The 16236-nt window shown below is 51.4% G+C and overlaps 6 protein-coding genes across 6 annotated transcripts; 2 read left to right on the top strand and 4 right to left on the bottom strand.

The window, feature by feature from the left end:
* Window positions 1-45: 45 nt before the first annotated feature.
* J4E82_010899 (uncharacterized protein) lies at window positions 46-4182 on the bottom strand (the record flags this gene model as incomplete). Its single annotated transcript, XM_051737109.1, has 4 exons — window positions 46-2473; window positions 2582-2998; window positions 3441-3551; window positions 3599-4182. The coding sequence occupies 4 exons, from the start codon at window positions 4180-4182 to the stop codon at window positions 46-48; spliced, it is 3540 nt and encodes a 1179-aa protein (XP_051583132.1).
* Window positions 4183-4745: 563 nt separating this feature from the next.
* J4E82_010898 (uncharacterized protein) lies at window positions 4746-5945 on the top strand (the record flags this gene model as incomplete). Its single annotated transcript, XM_051737108.1, has 3 exons — window positions 4746-4753; window positions 4807-5702; window positions 5794-5945. 3 exons carry the CDS (start codon window positions 4746-4748, stop codon window positions 5943-5945), a joined length of 1056 nt encoding a protein of 351 aa, XP_051583131.1.
* A 274-nt stretch (window positions 5946-6219) lies between these two features.
* J4E82_010897 (uncharacterized protein) lies at window positions 6220-7229 on the bottom strand (the record flags this gene model as incomplete). Its single annotated transcript, XM_051737107.1, has 4 exons — window positions 6220-6390; window positions 6435-6831; window positions 6896-6970; window positions 7021-7229. The coding sequence occupies 4 exons, from the start codon at window positions 7227-7229 to the stop codon at window positions 6220-6222; spliced, it is 852 nt and encodes a 283-aa protein (XP_051583130.1).
* Window positions 7230-8133: 904 nt separating this feature from the next.
* On the bottom strand, window positions 8134-10096 carry J4E82_010896 (uncharacterized protein; the record flags this gene model as incomplete). The annotated part of the gene is made up of 2 exons (XM_051737106.1): window positions 8134-8367; window positions 8480-10096. The coding sequence occupies 2 exons, from the start codon at window positions 10094-10096 to the stop codon at window positions 8134-8136; spliced, it is 1851 nt and encodes a 616-aa protein (XP_051583129.1).
* A 1436-nt stretch (window positions 10097-11532) lies between these two features.
* On the bottom strand, window positions 11533-12048 carry J4E82_010895 (uncharacterized protein; the record flags this gene model as incomplete). The annotated part of the gene is made up of 1 exon (XM_051737105.1): window positions 11533-12048. One exon carries the CDS (start codon window positions 12046-12048, stop codon window positions 11533-11535), a length of 516 nt encoding a protein of 171 aa, XP_051583128.1.
* Window positions 12049-14605: 2557 nt separating this feature from the next.
* J4E82_010894 (uncharacterized protein) lies at window positions 14606-15682 on the top strand (the record flags this gene model as incomplete). The annotated part of the gene is made up of 2 exons (XM_051737104.1): window positions 14606-14730; window positions 14782-15682. 2 exons carry the CDS (start codon window positions 14606-14608, stop codon window positions 15680-15682), a joined length of 1026 nt encoding a protein of 341 aa, XP_051583127.1.
* Window positions 15683-16236: the final 554 nt, after the last annotated feature.

The following is a 16236-nucleotide window of genomic DNA, read 5'->3' as shown; positions in this document are numbered from 1 at the left end:
TATGCTTCGACCTTATCAACACAGACACCGATTTACAGCAGCACTCTACTCCGCTTTTGCCGCAGCAATCTTCAAAATCTCCTCTACACTCTTCCTCGCATTCTTAGGATCCTTGGCGACAGACTGCCATATTTCACCATGCTTGGGCTCAGCCATGGCAGCCTTTGAAAGCGTATCCTCCTTCTTCTCCTCAGTGCCATGCTGTTCGAGGAACTTGTAGTACCACACCCAAGCATCACCGTAATCGCTGTCAAGGGTGACAGCCTTGACGAACCACGTCGCGGCCTTGTCGAGACGTCGCTCCGACCAGAAGATCCGTGCGACGACGACGAATAGTAGAGGGTCCTTTTCCACTTTCTTGATAGCTTCGAGTGCGCGCGGCTTACGTTGTGTGCGGCCCTCGAGGTGCATGATCTTCTCTGCCCATAAGAGCCCTGAGTTGGGACATTGTTGTAGAGCGCCGGCCATCAGCTGTTGGGCGGCGTTCGTGTTATTCTGGCGGCGCTCGAGACGGACTTGCTCTAGAAGGATCTCTTCGCTCTTAGGGTTCTGCTGTCGACCACGGTCCAGGGTGGACCTAGCCTTTACAACTGCTCCTTGCTTCACCTGGAGTCGTGAAAGAAGAATGTACAGGACTGGAGCTTTCGGTGCCGCGCGTGTACCGATGTTGAATGCCTCGTGAGCTTCTGGCAGCTTTGAAAGCTGCTCGTAGACTTGGCCTTTGATAGCATGTAACTTCCAACTGCCGGGCCAGTTCTGCAGACCCTGGTTACAAATGTCGATCGCTGTCTCATAGTTTTCCAGTTGTCGTTCTAGCACGGCCGACTTCATGTAGATGCGATCGGTGGCAGCTGATTCACGTGCTACCTGGAGGAAGCTACGGGCCTGCTCGTAGTTGCCAGCGTCAACTTCGAAATCAACAGCGCGAGTGTACAGCATTTCGTTGCCTGGCAGAGCCTCGAAACTTCTTCCTAGAACCTGGCGAGCACCTTCAGGGTTCCCTGATTGCCACATTTCTCGAGCGTATTGAAGCCACAAGGACTCCGAGTTTGGACAGGCGTTCACGGCACGCTCCAGGACACTTAGTAGGGTGTCGGTTGTACCGTGATGCTTTTCGAGGTCAGTGGACGCGTGCCAGACTGTTGTACTATACGGGAAGACGGCGACGGCGAATCCGAGGATTGCCCTAGCTGTTTCCGGCTTGTTTCTGTTCAATACGCTCCTGGCATCTTCTAGCCAAACGTCCCGACGCTCGTCATCTTCGTCAAGACCCCAGCCCACTGTCGCCTTGATGATCGCAGCAGCTGTGCCAGTGTCGCCTTGCTCCTCGCAAATCTCAGCTTGAGTGATCCACTCTTCACGTTTGATCATAGCGTTCTCCTTGATCAGGGACTTGACTGCTCTAGTCATGATCATGTCCAACATGTCAACTTTGCCCAGCTCTTCTTGTAATCTGCAAGCATGAATCCAAATCGCCCAACTGGTGGGGATGGCTTTGCGAGCCTTGTTGAGGATCTGCTGCGCGTCTTCTGGTTTTGAAACTCTGGCGAATGAGATCCACAACTCCTCTGAGAGAGGAACAGTTTCTGTAGCTTTGGCGAACAGTAAGCGGACGGCGTCTAGCTCTTCCGTGTCGTTGATTAGGGTCTTCCACAACTCCACACTCTGGGGGTTGTGGTCTAGAGCTTGACGTGTAACCTTTTTCCTAGACGCTGGTGTTTGTTCCAGATCGATGGCAGCTTGCCATAATTTTACCGCCTTGGTGTTCTGCTTGATACCATTGGCGGCAATGATCTTCGCATTGTGGATGTTGTCACGATTCAGCCTGATCGCTTCCTCCCAGACGACTACAGACCGAGGACATAGTTCGCATCCACGTGCAATAACCTTTTTGGCCGTGTGAATCTTTCCAGCAACTTCTTCAAGTCGTGCTAGCGCAACGTATCCGGGGCCGTTGTGGACGTTAGTTTTGACGGCCGATTCTAACAGCACACGCGCGCGGTTGATGTCCTCAACTGGAACTTCCTCACCCATAGCTTCCTTTTTGCTCAACGCAGTCATGTATCCCTTCGGGTCCACGGACGTCGAGGTACCAGAAGTTGTTGTGGTTTGCGTGCCAGGCGCACTTGCTGCTGAGTCCAGTCGTACCGTCAAGGCAGACAGCTGCGCAGCTCCGATACTGGCAAGGTTCGTTGTCATGCCGTCTGCGTCGCCTGACGATATCGTGGTATCAAGCTCGCCACTCTTGGATGCTGCGGCCAAAACACTATCCGGAACGGCGTATGACCTCGAATTCGCTAGTCGAGCTTCACGAGCGCGCTTCGCTTTGCCGGTCATATCTCCAACCTCAGGCAGCGCTGCCCATTCTTCCTCAGAGACGCCGCCGAGGGCTCGTTTCAGATCGGCAAACTGGAGCTGGATCTTGGGGTTGTTTCGTTCGTACTCGTCTCGTTCTAATTGCTCGCGAGCTTCCCTAGGGCGGACACAATCGGTATCTGTTCGTGGAAAAAAACACGATGAATACTTCGATAACAAAGATAGAGGGGAGGGGCATAAGGTAAAGGAAAACAGGGGGACTAACCTTCTTGCTCTACGGCGCTTGTCCATCTTCTCGTCAACTTCTTGGTATATGCGGTCTGCCTCGTCATCGTCCTTGTCGTAGTTCATGCCGCTTGAGAAAAGGCCAACTTCATTATCGGGATCTTGAAACCGGTCCTCCTCTTCGTCCCTCTCTTCCTCTTTCTTTTCAGTGACACCATAGGCCGAGGGGGCTGCCTGACCTAGCGAAGCTGCGCGCTTTGCTAGCATCTCTTTCATCTGCTCCTCGGATGGACCCTCACGGGCGGGACCCAGATCGCTTCGGGTTGTAAAGCCCGTAGCTCCTCTACCGAGACCAGCCACATAGTTCTCGGGCGCAGGCATGGAGAGAAAGTCGCGTCGACTCATCTTGGCGGTAGTTCCGGGGTCGTCGAGGAAAGGTATTGGTCGTAGCCTCGGGCTGGAGCGCGCCGCAAGCTGCGCAGGCTTTCGGAACAATTAACCTAAACGCGATGCGCCAGTATCTTCGCTGGATGTATGCGGACTTGGATCGCGGTCGCGATGGAAGAGTTGGCGGTGAAATACGGTAGCGAGGTGGGTGGTGTTGATGCCGAGGCGGCGTGATAGGGCAGTCGCGACTTGGATAATAATTTGAGCTAGGCAATCGCGTGTCACGTGCAACGAGGTATGAAATGCGCTAACCCAAAAGGTGAGTTTGCGACGGGCACATGAATTCATGCAGGCAATGGCTGTCCACATCTTCACGTATGTTATCTTGCTGCGGATGCTTGACTACCTGAAAGACCTATTCGATAGCTGACATGTTGCGGCTGACTTCACTGGGGCCATATATATATATATATGTGTGTACTTGATCTCATCCCTGTTCGTTTCGCCCTTACTTCTGCGCAGATGCCTTCCCGTGCGAAGATTGAAGAGCGTATCGGGGTGAGATTGGTGGCAATGGAGGAACTGGCTCTTCTGGCGTGGTATCACCTCTCAAATTCCTTCCGCTTCATCAAGTTAGCATATACTGGATCCATATTGTCATCAATCGTACCTCTTCGTTTTCCTCAATTTCCCTCCGAACCACTTCTTGAAACTCCTGCTCGAGGACGGTCGCTCCGGTTCTTTGGTGCGTGCGGTGTCGGATTGTGCCATGCTACTCCTGTGACTTGATGCACTGACGGCGCTGGCGTCTGGGGTTATATCGTCGTCTTCCTCCAGCGGCGGCGCCCACCTCTCGATATCTCCGTTGACCACTACGAACCAACCTAATTTTTCTCCCGGTGCAACCTTGTCCCTCAATTCTGCAATGGCTGCCCACTGGTCATCTCCCAGCCCAGCTCCCCTCATCTCTTCCACGTCCACGCCCAGCTTGATCTCGTGCACAATATCGCACACATATGCGTACGGCTGATCCTTGACGGTGAGATCTTCGGGATCGTATTGCTCGATGAAGCGTAGATCAGGCAGCTGGGCCATCTGTTCTGGCCATTGCTCCTTGAAGTTTTGCATCATACAGGCCGTAGTAGCAGGGGCCATGAGCCATTCTGGAGCGGCGTCGTCGAGGTTCTGCAGAATAATGTGAATGCGAATCTGTGCGCGCGGCCATCGAAAACCGTGAACGAGCCAGGTGGGCATGTTGAAGTGCTTTTCGTATCAATTCTCCGTTTCGGAGGTGGAGTGCCGTGGAAGAAAGTCGGTCCAAAAAGCAACACACAGAGGTAGGTCAAAGTGAGGGACGAGGTCTTTAGCAGACTTTCGCTTGCAGGTCGTACATGGTCACAGACGTTGTGTTATGTAGGTCGGGACCGCGTCTTGAGAGCTTATGCAGAGGTCTAGACGATAGCCGCAGCGTGGCTGGGAGCGCTCGTCTTGTGGCCAGATGCACGCTAGGAAAAAGCAACAAGGGAATCGATACGACGGTTACCACGGGGAAGCCAGATCAGAGGGGCACTATTGAAGGCGATGCATCTAGCCAGGAACTCGGGTCGTCTCTTTGGGTTATGCCAATGGCACTGTGGGGAGAGAACTGGATAGGGCCCCGCTCGACGCTAATGCAAGGTCGCTCCCGTTCGCGTCGACGGGTGCCACTGCTTGCCTCCGCGCCCGACCTCGCTGGTGAGAGTTAAGAAGGCGGCCGTCCCGATGGCGCATGACAACAAACAACACGCTCTGGTCTCGTCCGCCTGGCACATGTCACCATGCCTCTGTGAGTGGCTCTCCTCTCCCAACTCTAGCCCTTGGAGTCACTAACGACTGTAGACACCTGCTCGGCAAGAAGTCATGGAACGTATACAATTCCGACAACATAGCGCGCGTCAAGGCCGACGAGGCTGCCGCTGCCGCACGCGAAGCCGCCGATGAGCAGCGCATGCAAGAGCTCGATGCCGAACGACGTGCTGCCATTCTCCGAGGTCGAACGCCCCCACCTTTGCCAGAAAGACAAGCCAGCAAGACGTCAGAATCAAGGCGCTCAGGACACGCAGATGAACGCGGACATATCAGGAAAAGGAGGAAGCTCGCTGGGGAGGATGATACCGATCTGGACATACGCATGGCCAAGTCCGTCACGGCGCGACCTGAGCATGACGACAAGGACGCCAGAGTCCTGAAGTTACGGAGCACTGCGAGTGATGCCCCGTTGCAAGACCATGCCGGCCACATTGACTTGTTTCCGGTAGACATGAAAGACGCCCTCAAGCGTGAGAGAAACGCAGAAGCGGAACAGGAGAAGCGCAAGAAGGAAAAGGCCATCGAGTCCCAGTTCACCATGCGCTTCTCCAGTGCGGCAGGAAGGGACGGGGTCAGTCGACCCTGGTACGCTGCCGTACATTCGCCCAAGCAGAGCGCTGGAGACAAGAAGGAACTGTCAATCTACGAAGGCTTCGTGAACAAGGACGTTTGGGGAAATGAAGACCCGCGCCGTAAAGAAAGAGAGCAGGCCCGCATATCCACAAACGACCCCTTTGCCTTCATGCAGAAGGCACAGGCACAATTGAAGAAGTCCAAGCAGGACAGGAAACAATGGGCCGAGGAGCGCAGTCGCGAATTGATGGAGCTACGATCAGCTCAGGAACGCGAGGATAGGCGGAGTAGACATCTCAAGAGAAAGAGGCGAGACGTGGAAGACAGCGAGCATGGCACTCCCAAGAAGGACAGTGCGTCGTCGCGCCACAAGCATCGCCACACAAGTCCTAGCCATAGCCGTGACAAGCGTGAGCCTAGGACTTCCACGCACAGCCGTGACAGGCACGAGCATCGGTCTTCGCATCGCAGCGGCGAGCGACGAGCCCAAAGCAAGAGTAGAGAGCGCGCTGGTGATCGTCACACCCATCGTCACCAGCGGACCGAAGATTTTGAGACGGCTTTTATATGAGAACGAAGACATCGGGTACCAATAGTCTTACATCCAAATGGACCATCCATGCGACCAATGTTGCGTTTGCTCATTCTCTAACCTGCTTTTTTTGTGACCCTATGTCTGACAGTGAACCCGTCGGTTACTCCCTCTAGGATTCGTCGGGCTGGTAGCAGACATGCAGTCGCTTCACGCGAAGATGGCGAGCTAAAGAGTGTTTAGTGGGAACCGAAAATGTTTTCATATATTATATCCAAGGGCTCATGCGTGTAGCAACAGATGAGTACTGTACCTTGAACAGGGTGCTAAGCTGACGCCTAGTCCTTCTTTTCACCTGCGTTTGCACCAATCTCAACATCTGTCTTGGCCCAGTATTTACTCAGATCTCCAACAGGTGGGCAAACCGACCATCGCATCTCTGCCGCCATAATAACGAAGAGCATGTACCATCCCAGTAAGCCTACTATGAATAGAAGCGCCCCACCAGCCTGCTAAACATCAGCAACGTTCTGGAAACATTTGATCAGCTTACCTTTTGCAACCTAAGCGCCTTGTCAAACTCTCCGTTGCTCAACGCCCAGTAAGCTCCGCTCAACACCCAGGCACCGATTGTCACGAACCCGAAGATGCCAGCAAACACTACGTTGATTCTGATCGTAAACAGCCAGAATGTACCCAATGCGAAGCCCCAAACAAGAAGATACAGTGCGATGACAGCATTCATCTCTTTGCTTACAGCCCCTGCTGCTGCATCGCCATCGGATGAGTAGGCTGCTGCAAGACCAAGTGTAGGTAATTGCAACATTCCGAAGGACAACCAGAACACCGAGAAGAGACCACAAACCATCATCGGAAAGAACTGCGCTTGGATCCAGAGGAATATTGTTGCCAGGGTAAGAAGTACTGGGCCAGTGAAGAAGAATATACCACTAAGAATGGCTCAATACAGTTTAGAGACGGGAAGTGCACACTGTCAAGGGAACAAATACTTACACGACAGCCTGGAGACCAGAAGCGCCGCCCCAGCCCATCAAAACCATGGAAAAGGTGAAGGTTGAGATGACGAATCTGCTGGGTACTCAGTACTGTGTCTCTCGTACATGCGATGATCATCTTACCCCAGGAAGCCCAACGGTGTCGCATTGGCATATCGTCCGACGTGATCGTTCGCATTTGGTGTCTTGGGTGCGAGATACAACTTCTCGAATAGCTCCGGACTGAGGGAGATGTTCGTCGATGTGTGAGTAAGTCGCGGCTCCTTGTCAATCCGATCAGAATCTGTACTGCTCATCGCAGGCGCTGGATGCGCTGTCGTAGTTGTCGCCATAGCTGCTGCGATGGGCTCTCGGTATTGCTGGCAAACCAAAGTCCTAATGTCAGATGGCAACCGTAACCTTGCGACACGAGTTCAGGGTGCTCTGCACTTATCAGCTCCAAGAGCACCCTGTCGCTCAAGTCTCTTCTCCACATGCACAAGCGTGGTGGGGTACACGTCCACAGAACGCCCGTGTCTTGGAGTCCAATAACCCACATCACGACATGCCTGACAATATGCTCGTCTCGGACTCCGTATGCTAGAGTCGCGACATTCCATTCGCCAAGTAAAGCCGATGGAGTTCAGCCACTCCTTTTAACTGGCTGGATATATATCCAATGGCGCCGAGAAGCCACCATCGCCAAAGACTGCTGTTCGGACGAATGACACTGGTCAGCATGCTCGACGCTGTGGTGGAGGTCGAGCTTCCCCGCTCGCTTCCTCGTACTGAGCTGGCCGGCAATTCCTGGATGCATGGTGATTGGTCAGTGCTGGATGTACTCCCGTGCCGTGCGTACCCCAGGTCTTAGGAGAGGTCAGCAAGACCTAAGCCACCGTGCGATAGCCGGAATAAGAATGGTGGCTGGACATGGGGTAAGGATCGAACTGCAGTTTGCGAATGATTTGTTGCTGGAATATATACATTGAAGGTATGAGTAGTGTCAGAAGTATGTACATGCGGTTCCCAAATCAGAATACGAACTGAGCCACCACAACAAGGTATGTATCAGAAAGAAGATGTAAACACAAAACCGGGTTGAAGGAGAGTTAGAAGAGAACGCGCGAACCAAGAAAGGCGAAACGTCTCCAAGCATACGACGCGAAAAGTTGAAACGGTTGCATCGCCCTTGTAGGTTGAATCCGACACTGCTGACCATCGATATCTTTTGCGAACGAGGGTGTACGAACGAAGAATCTAGTCCAATCTGAACGTTGAGCCGCCTTCAATAAGAGGAGGCCAGCGCTTCTTAAGACCAGAGTCGTCTTGGGGCCAGATGTCTGTCGTGCCAGCTTTGTAGCTAGCCCAATTTTTGCAGTTGCCGTACCACTCGGAGCCGGCAGCAGGTAGATTGATAGACTGCTTGCGCTCAAGGAACTGGACGCTGAGACCCATGCCCACATGGAAGGCGATGTGGCAGTGCATCAGCCACTAGAGAAGAACAGTCAGCATTCGCCGAGAAAGCGCGACGGGTAAGAGGTCCGTTCATAATAAGATACCTAAAAGTATTCTTCAAGGATTGAAACAGGGTATGATTACTTACAGCACCTGGATTATCCGTTGGATACGCAAGAACAAGCCAACCGTTCTTTTTGAGCTGAGTGACATCGCGACGCGGAGGATTGGTGAAACGTAGCTGGCTGAAGTGGGTGCTCACGTTGAATTGTCCATCGCCTGCACCGAGAACGTAGCTGTCGTGGCCATGAAGATGAATAGGGTGAGCAAGAGGCGGTGCACCAACAGCTTGTTGTACCACCCAATATGACCAGGTAGAGGCGGAAGTCGATGGTACCTCCACGACGTTATATGATTGAGGGAAACTGTTGTTGGTTTCCGCGACATATTTGATGGTTGGTTTTCCGGGATCGATGATCATCGATGTGCCATTGATAGTCCAGAGTACTGTATTGCCGTTGGCTGCCACCGGACCGAAGGCAACAGGAAGGCTCTTGGCTTGGGCGGCAAAGGTTGTGCTGGGGACATTCTTTGCGATCTTCGGACTAGTGACCGGATCCACACATTCCGTGAAAGGGATAGCTGTGGAGTTTGAGGTAGGATCAGCGACAGTCTGGCCTTGGTACGTGAAGACAGCTCGTCCCTCGCGATTGTTCCGCGATTGACAAAGTCCATCTGCAACAGCACGGAACCAGTAGTTTCCAGCTGTTTGATTGGCAGTGATGATCACATCGTATCGTTGGCCGATACCAATTTGTAGGTGAGTAATGTTGTAGGGATTGATGGGGACAAAGTCCGTTGCGATGACCTGGAAAGGATGACCGTCAAGGTTTACAACCATGTTGGTATCAACCGCGGTATTGACAAGTCGAAGACGATAGCGTTTGCCTGCTTGAATCTTCACATTATTCCATGCGCCCCCTCCTGCTGCGTTCTTAGCTGTCCCGTTAATCAAGATGTTGTCACCGACTGGTGGGCCCAGTCCAGCTTGGCCATTCTGAAATGCGATGGAGGCTGCTTGAAACGCGGTCTGGTAATACCAGTCAGTGATTGGCATGACCCCAAGATCTTCGTCGTAATTCGCAGTAGCAGGGCCATTCACGATAACTGTTCCAACGACTCCGTCTCCATACTGATGTGAGAAATGGGAATGGTACCATGTCGTGCCGTACTCAGTCGCTTGGAACTCATAAGTCTTAACGTCGTTAGGTGCCAATGCACACTCGGTGATTCCATTGACGCCGTCCTGGATGTTCTTGTTGAGCATGCGAAAGCCGTGCCAGTGAATGGAAGTACCATTAGCCTGGAGGAGATTGCGGACAGTTACTCTGATCGTGTCGCCCCAGTTGGCAACAATCGTGGGACCAGGGTACCTTCCATTGATCAACATGCAAACTCTGGATCCTGCGCCATCAGGGTTGCAAGTCGTGTTCTCGATGCGTAGGTTGTATGAGCGAACCACACCAGTATTAGGCCAGGACGTGTACATGTCCGTGGAAGAAGTGAACCCTGGAGCCCAACAATGCCTGGTAGTAGCAGTGTTGCCAACATTGACACATGAAGCTGGGGACTGACGTTCCTCAAGACTGTCTCGTATTGGCGTAAATGGGGCAAGTTCGGCGAGCTCAGCAGGGATCGCTGCTGCAATGGCGACTGGAGTAAAAAGCCCAAAGAGGGCAGCACCAAGGATGGAGAAGGACTTCATCCTTGCTGAATAAGCTGGAGATCAACGAATGTGGAGATGTGAAGACTGGAGGAAATAGAAGATAGTATAATGCGTAAATGACTGCTCGATATGCTACCAGAGAATTATGAAGCAGCAAACTCGTACTTATGTCTGCTCTTACAGTCCGTGGCTTGCATCTTCAGCCCAGATGGCCATTCTGCGTTCGATAGGTTTTGGAGGCGCTATGGCGCAATACAACCAAGTTCCTCTCTGACTCTCTAACTACCAGGATGTTAGTATGGCTTAGGATAAGGCAAACGGAGATTTGATACTCGGAGATCGTATTCATAGAAATTTGACGCTTGAAAACGGATATGGGCAGAGGGCGATGAAGATGCATGACCACCCAATCCTACACGAACACAGTCAGCACGGAGTTTGACCGCTCAATCCAGACCTCGGAGTCTCGCGTCTGACTCCAGGAAAGAACAGCTCAGACAATCTCGTGAGCGGGAGTGTCTCTTCGAATCGTGACGGCCTTGGCGAAGTCAGGTCCGAAGCTCGCGAGGTGGCTTACACGAGTTTCGCAGCCACTCCGCCCATCTCAATTTGGGTCGAAACCTTTGCAGCCTCAAGTAGCGCGCAGTTTATTCGCCAGAGAGTCGGCTTACATCATTGAAAGGCGCACCCATCATGTCTGACGTGTGGCGGAGCCGCACAGATCGCGCAAAGATCGCGCACAAGACCAAGGTCGTCAGAAAGCAGACACCGGGTCAAGCCTTGCCATGTGAACTGAAAGAGTTGTGAATGGGTATGTGATCAAGCTCATGTGCTTTGCTAGAGCAGTTAGAATACAGAATGTTTAGGCATCCAAGCTGATCGAGGTGCTTCAGCTGACGGTGAGATGGCAAGAATGAGAGGGCGAAGCTGCCTGATTACGAAAGAATAGCAGTTCGCTTGGCGCTATTATAAATCGACTGCAAGGTTGATATTTCGCATCTACGTGATCGATTCGACGGCCGCACGATGTGCTCGTTGTGCTTCTATGAATGGAGGGACGCTGTGGAATAGAGGTGCCGTCGATAGTCGCAACCGCCCTGATACCGGCGTTTGCAACAAACATTTGGAGGGAGGTCTTCGTGTTGCTTGTGGAGTAGTATGCCCGACAATATTGTTTTGGCGTTCGGGCGTTGTGAAGCGCGCCAGGTTGCATTTTCAGATCGTGTTCTCGGCGTTAAGATATGGCAACAGTAGTAGCGCTTCAACAGTCTGACAAGAGCATGGAGTGGCTTCAGATATCTAAGCCAGCTATTGGAAGACTCAATTGAACCGGTGAAGCGAAGTCCGTAGAGCACGCCGACAGGCATCGCGACAGATTCGTAAGATTTGACTTCGAGCACTGTTCTCAATACAAGATGAGCAAAAAATCTGGAGACTCTCTAGCCCTGGTATGCCTCTCGTGTGACCTCGTGGAATCATCTTGTTTGATGGCCATCGTCTGGCTGGAAACCTGGCGCTGGCAACTCATACCCATTTTCTGAAAAGCCGGGCGCAACTGTCGTGCCCACCAACGTCCAATGTCCGAGACTAGTCGCGCGCTGCCACTGTCCTTTATCTATGATGACCTGTGGAGTTTGATTTCTGAAAATGTCGCTGCCTAAAGTCTGCTGCTGGGTTGCTGTCCCGTTATTCCACGACAGCTCCAGCCTCATGGGCGCGCCAGCATAGTAGTGCCAAATTTCGACGGCATCGGTGACTCGGTGCCAGTAGGATGGGCCAGCCTGACCCTCGAGAAGATAGTAGATGGCAGTTGAGTACGAGCGATTGCCAATACTTCCAGTGTCTTCAAACGTTTGTCGGTAATAGCCCTTTTCAGGGTTTGGCTCCAGTCCAAGCTTGGCGATGACGTCTTGCGCACCGACGCGTTCGTGACAAGATGCAGATACTCCAAGAAGCGACAACGCGAAGCAGGTTAACGCGAGCTTGTTCATGTTTGCAAACGTTTACGTTGGTCGTGTCGTAGTATTGGGTGGTTCGTGGGTGATACGCACAGCATCTCTTGTGGAGGAAGTAAGCGCGTCCTGCCGGTCAGCGATCGCCTTGTCGCTTCCGGCTTACTGGCTAATGCATTCGTAATACAGGCGACAGCTTAGTTTGTTGTCTACTCTTTTGTTAGCCTCGCTGAGGCTAACAGGTATGTTTTCCTGTAGGCGTACTTGGAACGAGTCTAGCTGGATGACAGCAAAGGGATATGTCGGTTCTATTCTATCGTTGAAAGCCACATCTTTGCCTAACTCGCGTAGGCGGTTAGCTAGAAGTTGTAGCGATGTAAACCTCTTTTTTCCTGTAGGGTCAAATTTTAAGAGCCCTTGTTTCGAATTAGGGTAATCTGCTCTTAGAAAAGTTGTAGATGTGTTTAATTGTCTAAGTCGAAGATGGCGGGTTAGTGGCTAAGAGTTAGTAACAATCTGAGGGGCGAGAAACGCCTTGTTAACGAAGTAAAGATAGTTGTCTCTTTTTGCATTCGTGTTGACTATGCGCGGTACAGGCAATAGCAAATTTGCGTCCTTCACGTGAAGGACGGGGAGCGCTCAAAGGCTTCTTGTACCGGTAATCCTGCTGCATCATTGTCAAATGTAAAGCCGGAGCTAGGCACTTCCCAAGAGGAAACACGCCTTAAACTGTTCTAAGAAGAGAGTAACGTTTCCTGCGCGCTAACGAGGGATACATCAAGCAGTATGAGTGTATTAAATTGGTTGACTCCATTAGTGTATTACCTCATACAAGGAAAAAACCAGACAGATACAAAAATAATAAGGTATACCTTACAGTCTACATTATCTCCTAATAAGAAAACTTATAAAGATAAATAGCGTTGTAGTCTTCTAAGCTTTCTATTTATATCTATAAAGATCTAATACGCTTTATTGTAGTAGGAAGAAGTACTCTGTCCTAAGAGGTGTTTAGTTTCTCTCTTTGATGTAGTGGTATTGTACGAACAGAGCGTAAGCTGCTAGTGTGTATTAAATCACAGCGTCGACGTTCGCACCGGGGCGGAAGCCGTGAGCTGATAATGTCAAGCCTGTTCTACTAAGCATTACAGGCATACACCACTTTATCTTAGAGAAACAGAATACGTTAGCTCTTGATCTATAGTAGGAAAGCTCTGCGCAGTTAGATACATACATCTAGATAGCAACGCATTATCGAACGTGCGACTGGGGCAGCAGCAGACTTCCTTGCATCTTTATAGCTCGCTACATTGAGCTTAAACTCTGCATCGTCAGTGCAGGGGGGCCTAGGCGTTGCTGTGCTCTCCAAGGGACGGGACAGGATTCTTGCTAGCTCAACAACCTTGACCTCAACGGCTTCCGAAGTAACGCGGACGTACTGCTCTTCGCTGCAATATCGTAGCATGAGTTGATCTATAACTGGATCGAGTTCTGTCGACGTTGAATGAATCAACATCCCCTTGATGTTCTTTGCATCTTCATAGTCCAGATTGTGCTCAACAAACATGCTTTTAGTTACCTTCTCTAGCGTTATTATGTTCTAATAGGTACGCATGCTATTATCTAGAAGTCGATAACCTAAAAAGACATTAAAATCTTCCTTGTCTGTCCGGAACCTTAAATTAATAGGAGCATCGTTCAGTCGCGTCCGTGTCTCAATGTATTTAATTATGCCCAGTTGTCTGATGTATTCTTGCCTGCCTGTGTAGGGTCTATCCCATCTAGAACACCAGACTGCTCTGCCTCAACGTAATAATGCCCCTCTTGTGCGACTTCGTCCCATGTCAAGCCTAGTTCGCTTCTGTAATCGGTACCTTGGATGTCGTTGAAGCTGTCGTCCGAGTTTCCCATATTGTGACCAGCTGCGAACGTCGCGCAGCCTTAAAGAGGAGTTCGAATGATTTAGCATAACCAGATGTATAAGTAGAGAATCATTTGTAATACTAAGGTAATATTGCGAGGAGAAGATGAGGTAAGAGCAGAGAAGTAAAGGTTCGCACAAGCTAAGGCGTGCCAGTCACGTGGTAACTTGCCGACGCTCGGTCACACTAGTTAGATTCGACCGTCATTGACTCCCACCCTCTGTGATAGCCTACTACCCTAGTTCCGCGACGTTGGATATCCATAGCGAGGCAATGATGAAGCTGAAGAGGAAGCGTCTCTTCGCGCTGGGCTGGCACGCACTTCCGAAATACGACCGAGATCGATAAAGAGGACCATCCTCACACAGGCTCTTATCGCGCGCCCATGTTGTGCACCACGAGCTCCGCGTATCATTCGCTCCACTCATCACAATGCAAAATGGGGATCGATTGCCGTTTATCGCCGTAGCTTCTTTGTATGAAGATCCGATGGCGGAGCGCCTTGCTGTAGTGATCTAGCACGCTGAGCACATCATTCCTGTGGATCGTGGGAGCGGGTTGCATCTATCCCATATCGACACACCAGCATCTCACGATCATTGCTCGACTGGACGGTCTTCGTTGCTCCTGCTTCCCATCTACGGTGAATCGTCTGATTAGAAAGTCGCGACGCAATGTTCTTTCGATTTGCTCTGACATATGGGCTGGCGATTGTGTCGGCCTTTACACTAGTTGAGTCGGCAACAGAACCAGAAACCAAGAACCTGATTGTGGACGCCGATCTTTTCGAGGCGATTGAGTGAGTAATAGTAGCACGTGAAGCCCTGAACAATAGCTAACGCCGCAATAGCGACACTGCCGCGTTACTTCTCGCATGTACATTGCCAAACACGAACCTCCTCGCCGTGAACGTGAACGTCAACTCGACATACACAGCTTTTGCTGCGTCCGCAATTGTAAATCATTATGGCTACAACACCGTACCGATCGGACTGCCTAGGCCTTTTACAAACATAACCTCTCCCGAACCATTTGGAAACGAGTACGCGAGCAAAGTAGCTGCTGAGTTTTCCGGCGGTTCAGTGCCTTTCGGGCAGGTCAACAAGACCTGGGATCCAGTAGAGCTATATCGCAAGACGTTGGCGGAGGCGAAGAACAACAGTGTGACCATCGTGTCAATTGGCTTCATGGGATCGCTGTCTGGTCTCCTCAATACAACCGGCGATGCATATTCCTCTCTAGGCGGCTACGAGCTCGTAAAAGCAAAAGTGAAGGAGCTTGTGGTCATGGGCGGTGGATACTCACCAGAGCCATCTCTCGATGAAGAGTACAACTTTGCTATCCAGAATGCACCGCATGTTGTCAACACTTGGCCCGAATGTGTTCCCATGACATTCCTTGGTGCAGAAGTGGGCGTCGAGGTTTCGTCAGGCGCACGTTTCACCGTGTGTGGACCCCCGAATGATCCGGTTAAGTCAGCCTGGGAATGGTACGGGTCCTATAACAAATCGGAATACTCGTGGGACTTTTTGACCATGGTCTATGCAGGCAGGGGCCTAGACAGATGGTTCGAGTACGGCAACAACAACGGGTACAACTATCTATATCCGAATGGCACTAATGTCTGGGTGGAGGACGAACGACGGACTAGCCAGCATTATCTAAAGCTCAAGATCTCGAACGAGACCGTCGCCCAAGAGATGGATAATCTACTACTGCGCGGCGCGTGGGTACACGCTAAATTGGACTGAAGCCTCGCACTATGGAAAGAAGGGTTTCAATCAGCCCAACGGTCTCTTAAGCTTTCAGGTTCTTGCAGTGGTTTATGCGGCTGTTCCATGGCGATCTAGCATTATTGTCTCCAGGTGTAGGGTTCGTAGAATAGCGATACAAGGCTTTCACAACGCGATCAATGATCTGCCGACTACCTAGGTACTCTTTCACCGGTACTTCTCTCTTGCTGCGACTCATCTATTGGTTACACGAAAAGCGCCGATAGACTCAGGTTGAGTCACCTACACATGTGCACGGTGCAATCCGTGGATCACTAAATGCGACGCGCTGACAGCCTTCAGTGGAGTTAAGGATGTTGCTTTCGTTGGACACTATTCGCAAAACGCTGACAGCCTCAAGGTCGAGATCGGAACCTGGTGCCGACTGTCGATAAGTCGGGATGCCCATTAAGCTAGCTGACCGGGATGTTGATCACCCGGGGATGTTGATCACTCACAAATCTCAGCACTCCCACACAAAACACGTGTTATCTCTCCACGTACTCAACCAAAATGGGCGACCGTGAAGCAGC

Source organism: Alternaria postmessia (genome assembly GCF_024291825.1).
Source record: "Alternaria postmessia strain BMP 2775 chromosome Unknown scaffold_150, whole genome shotgun sequence".
Classification (NCBI taxonomy): domain Eukaryota; kingdom Fungi; phylum Ascomycota; class Dothideomycetes; order Pleosporales; family Pleosporaceae; genus Alternaria; species Alternaria postmessia.
Note: the sequence above shows the minus strand (reverse complement) of the source record. Positions and strands in the feature narration are given on the sequence as shown.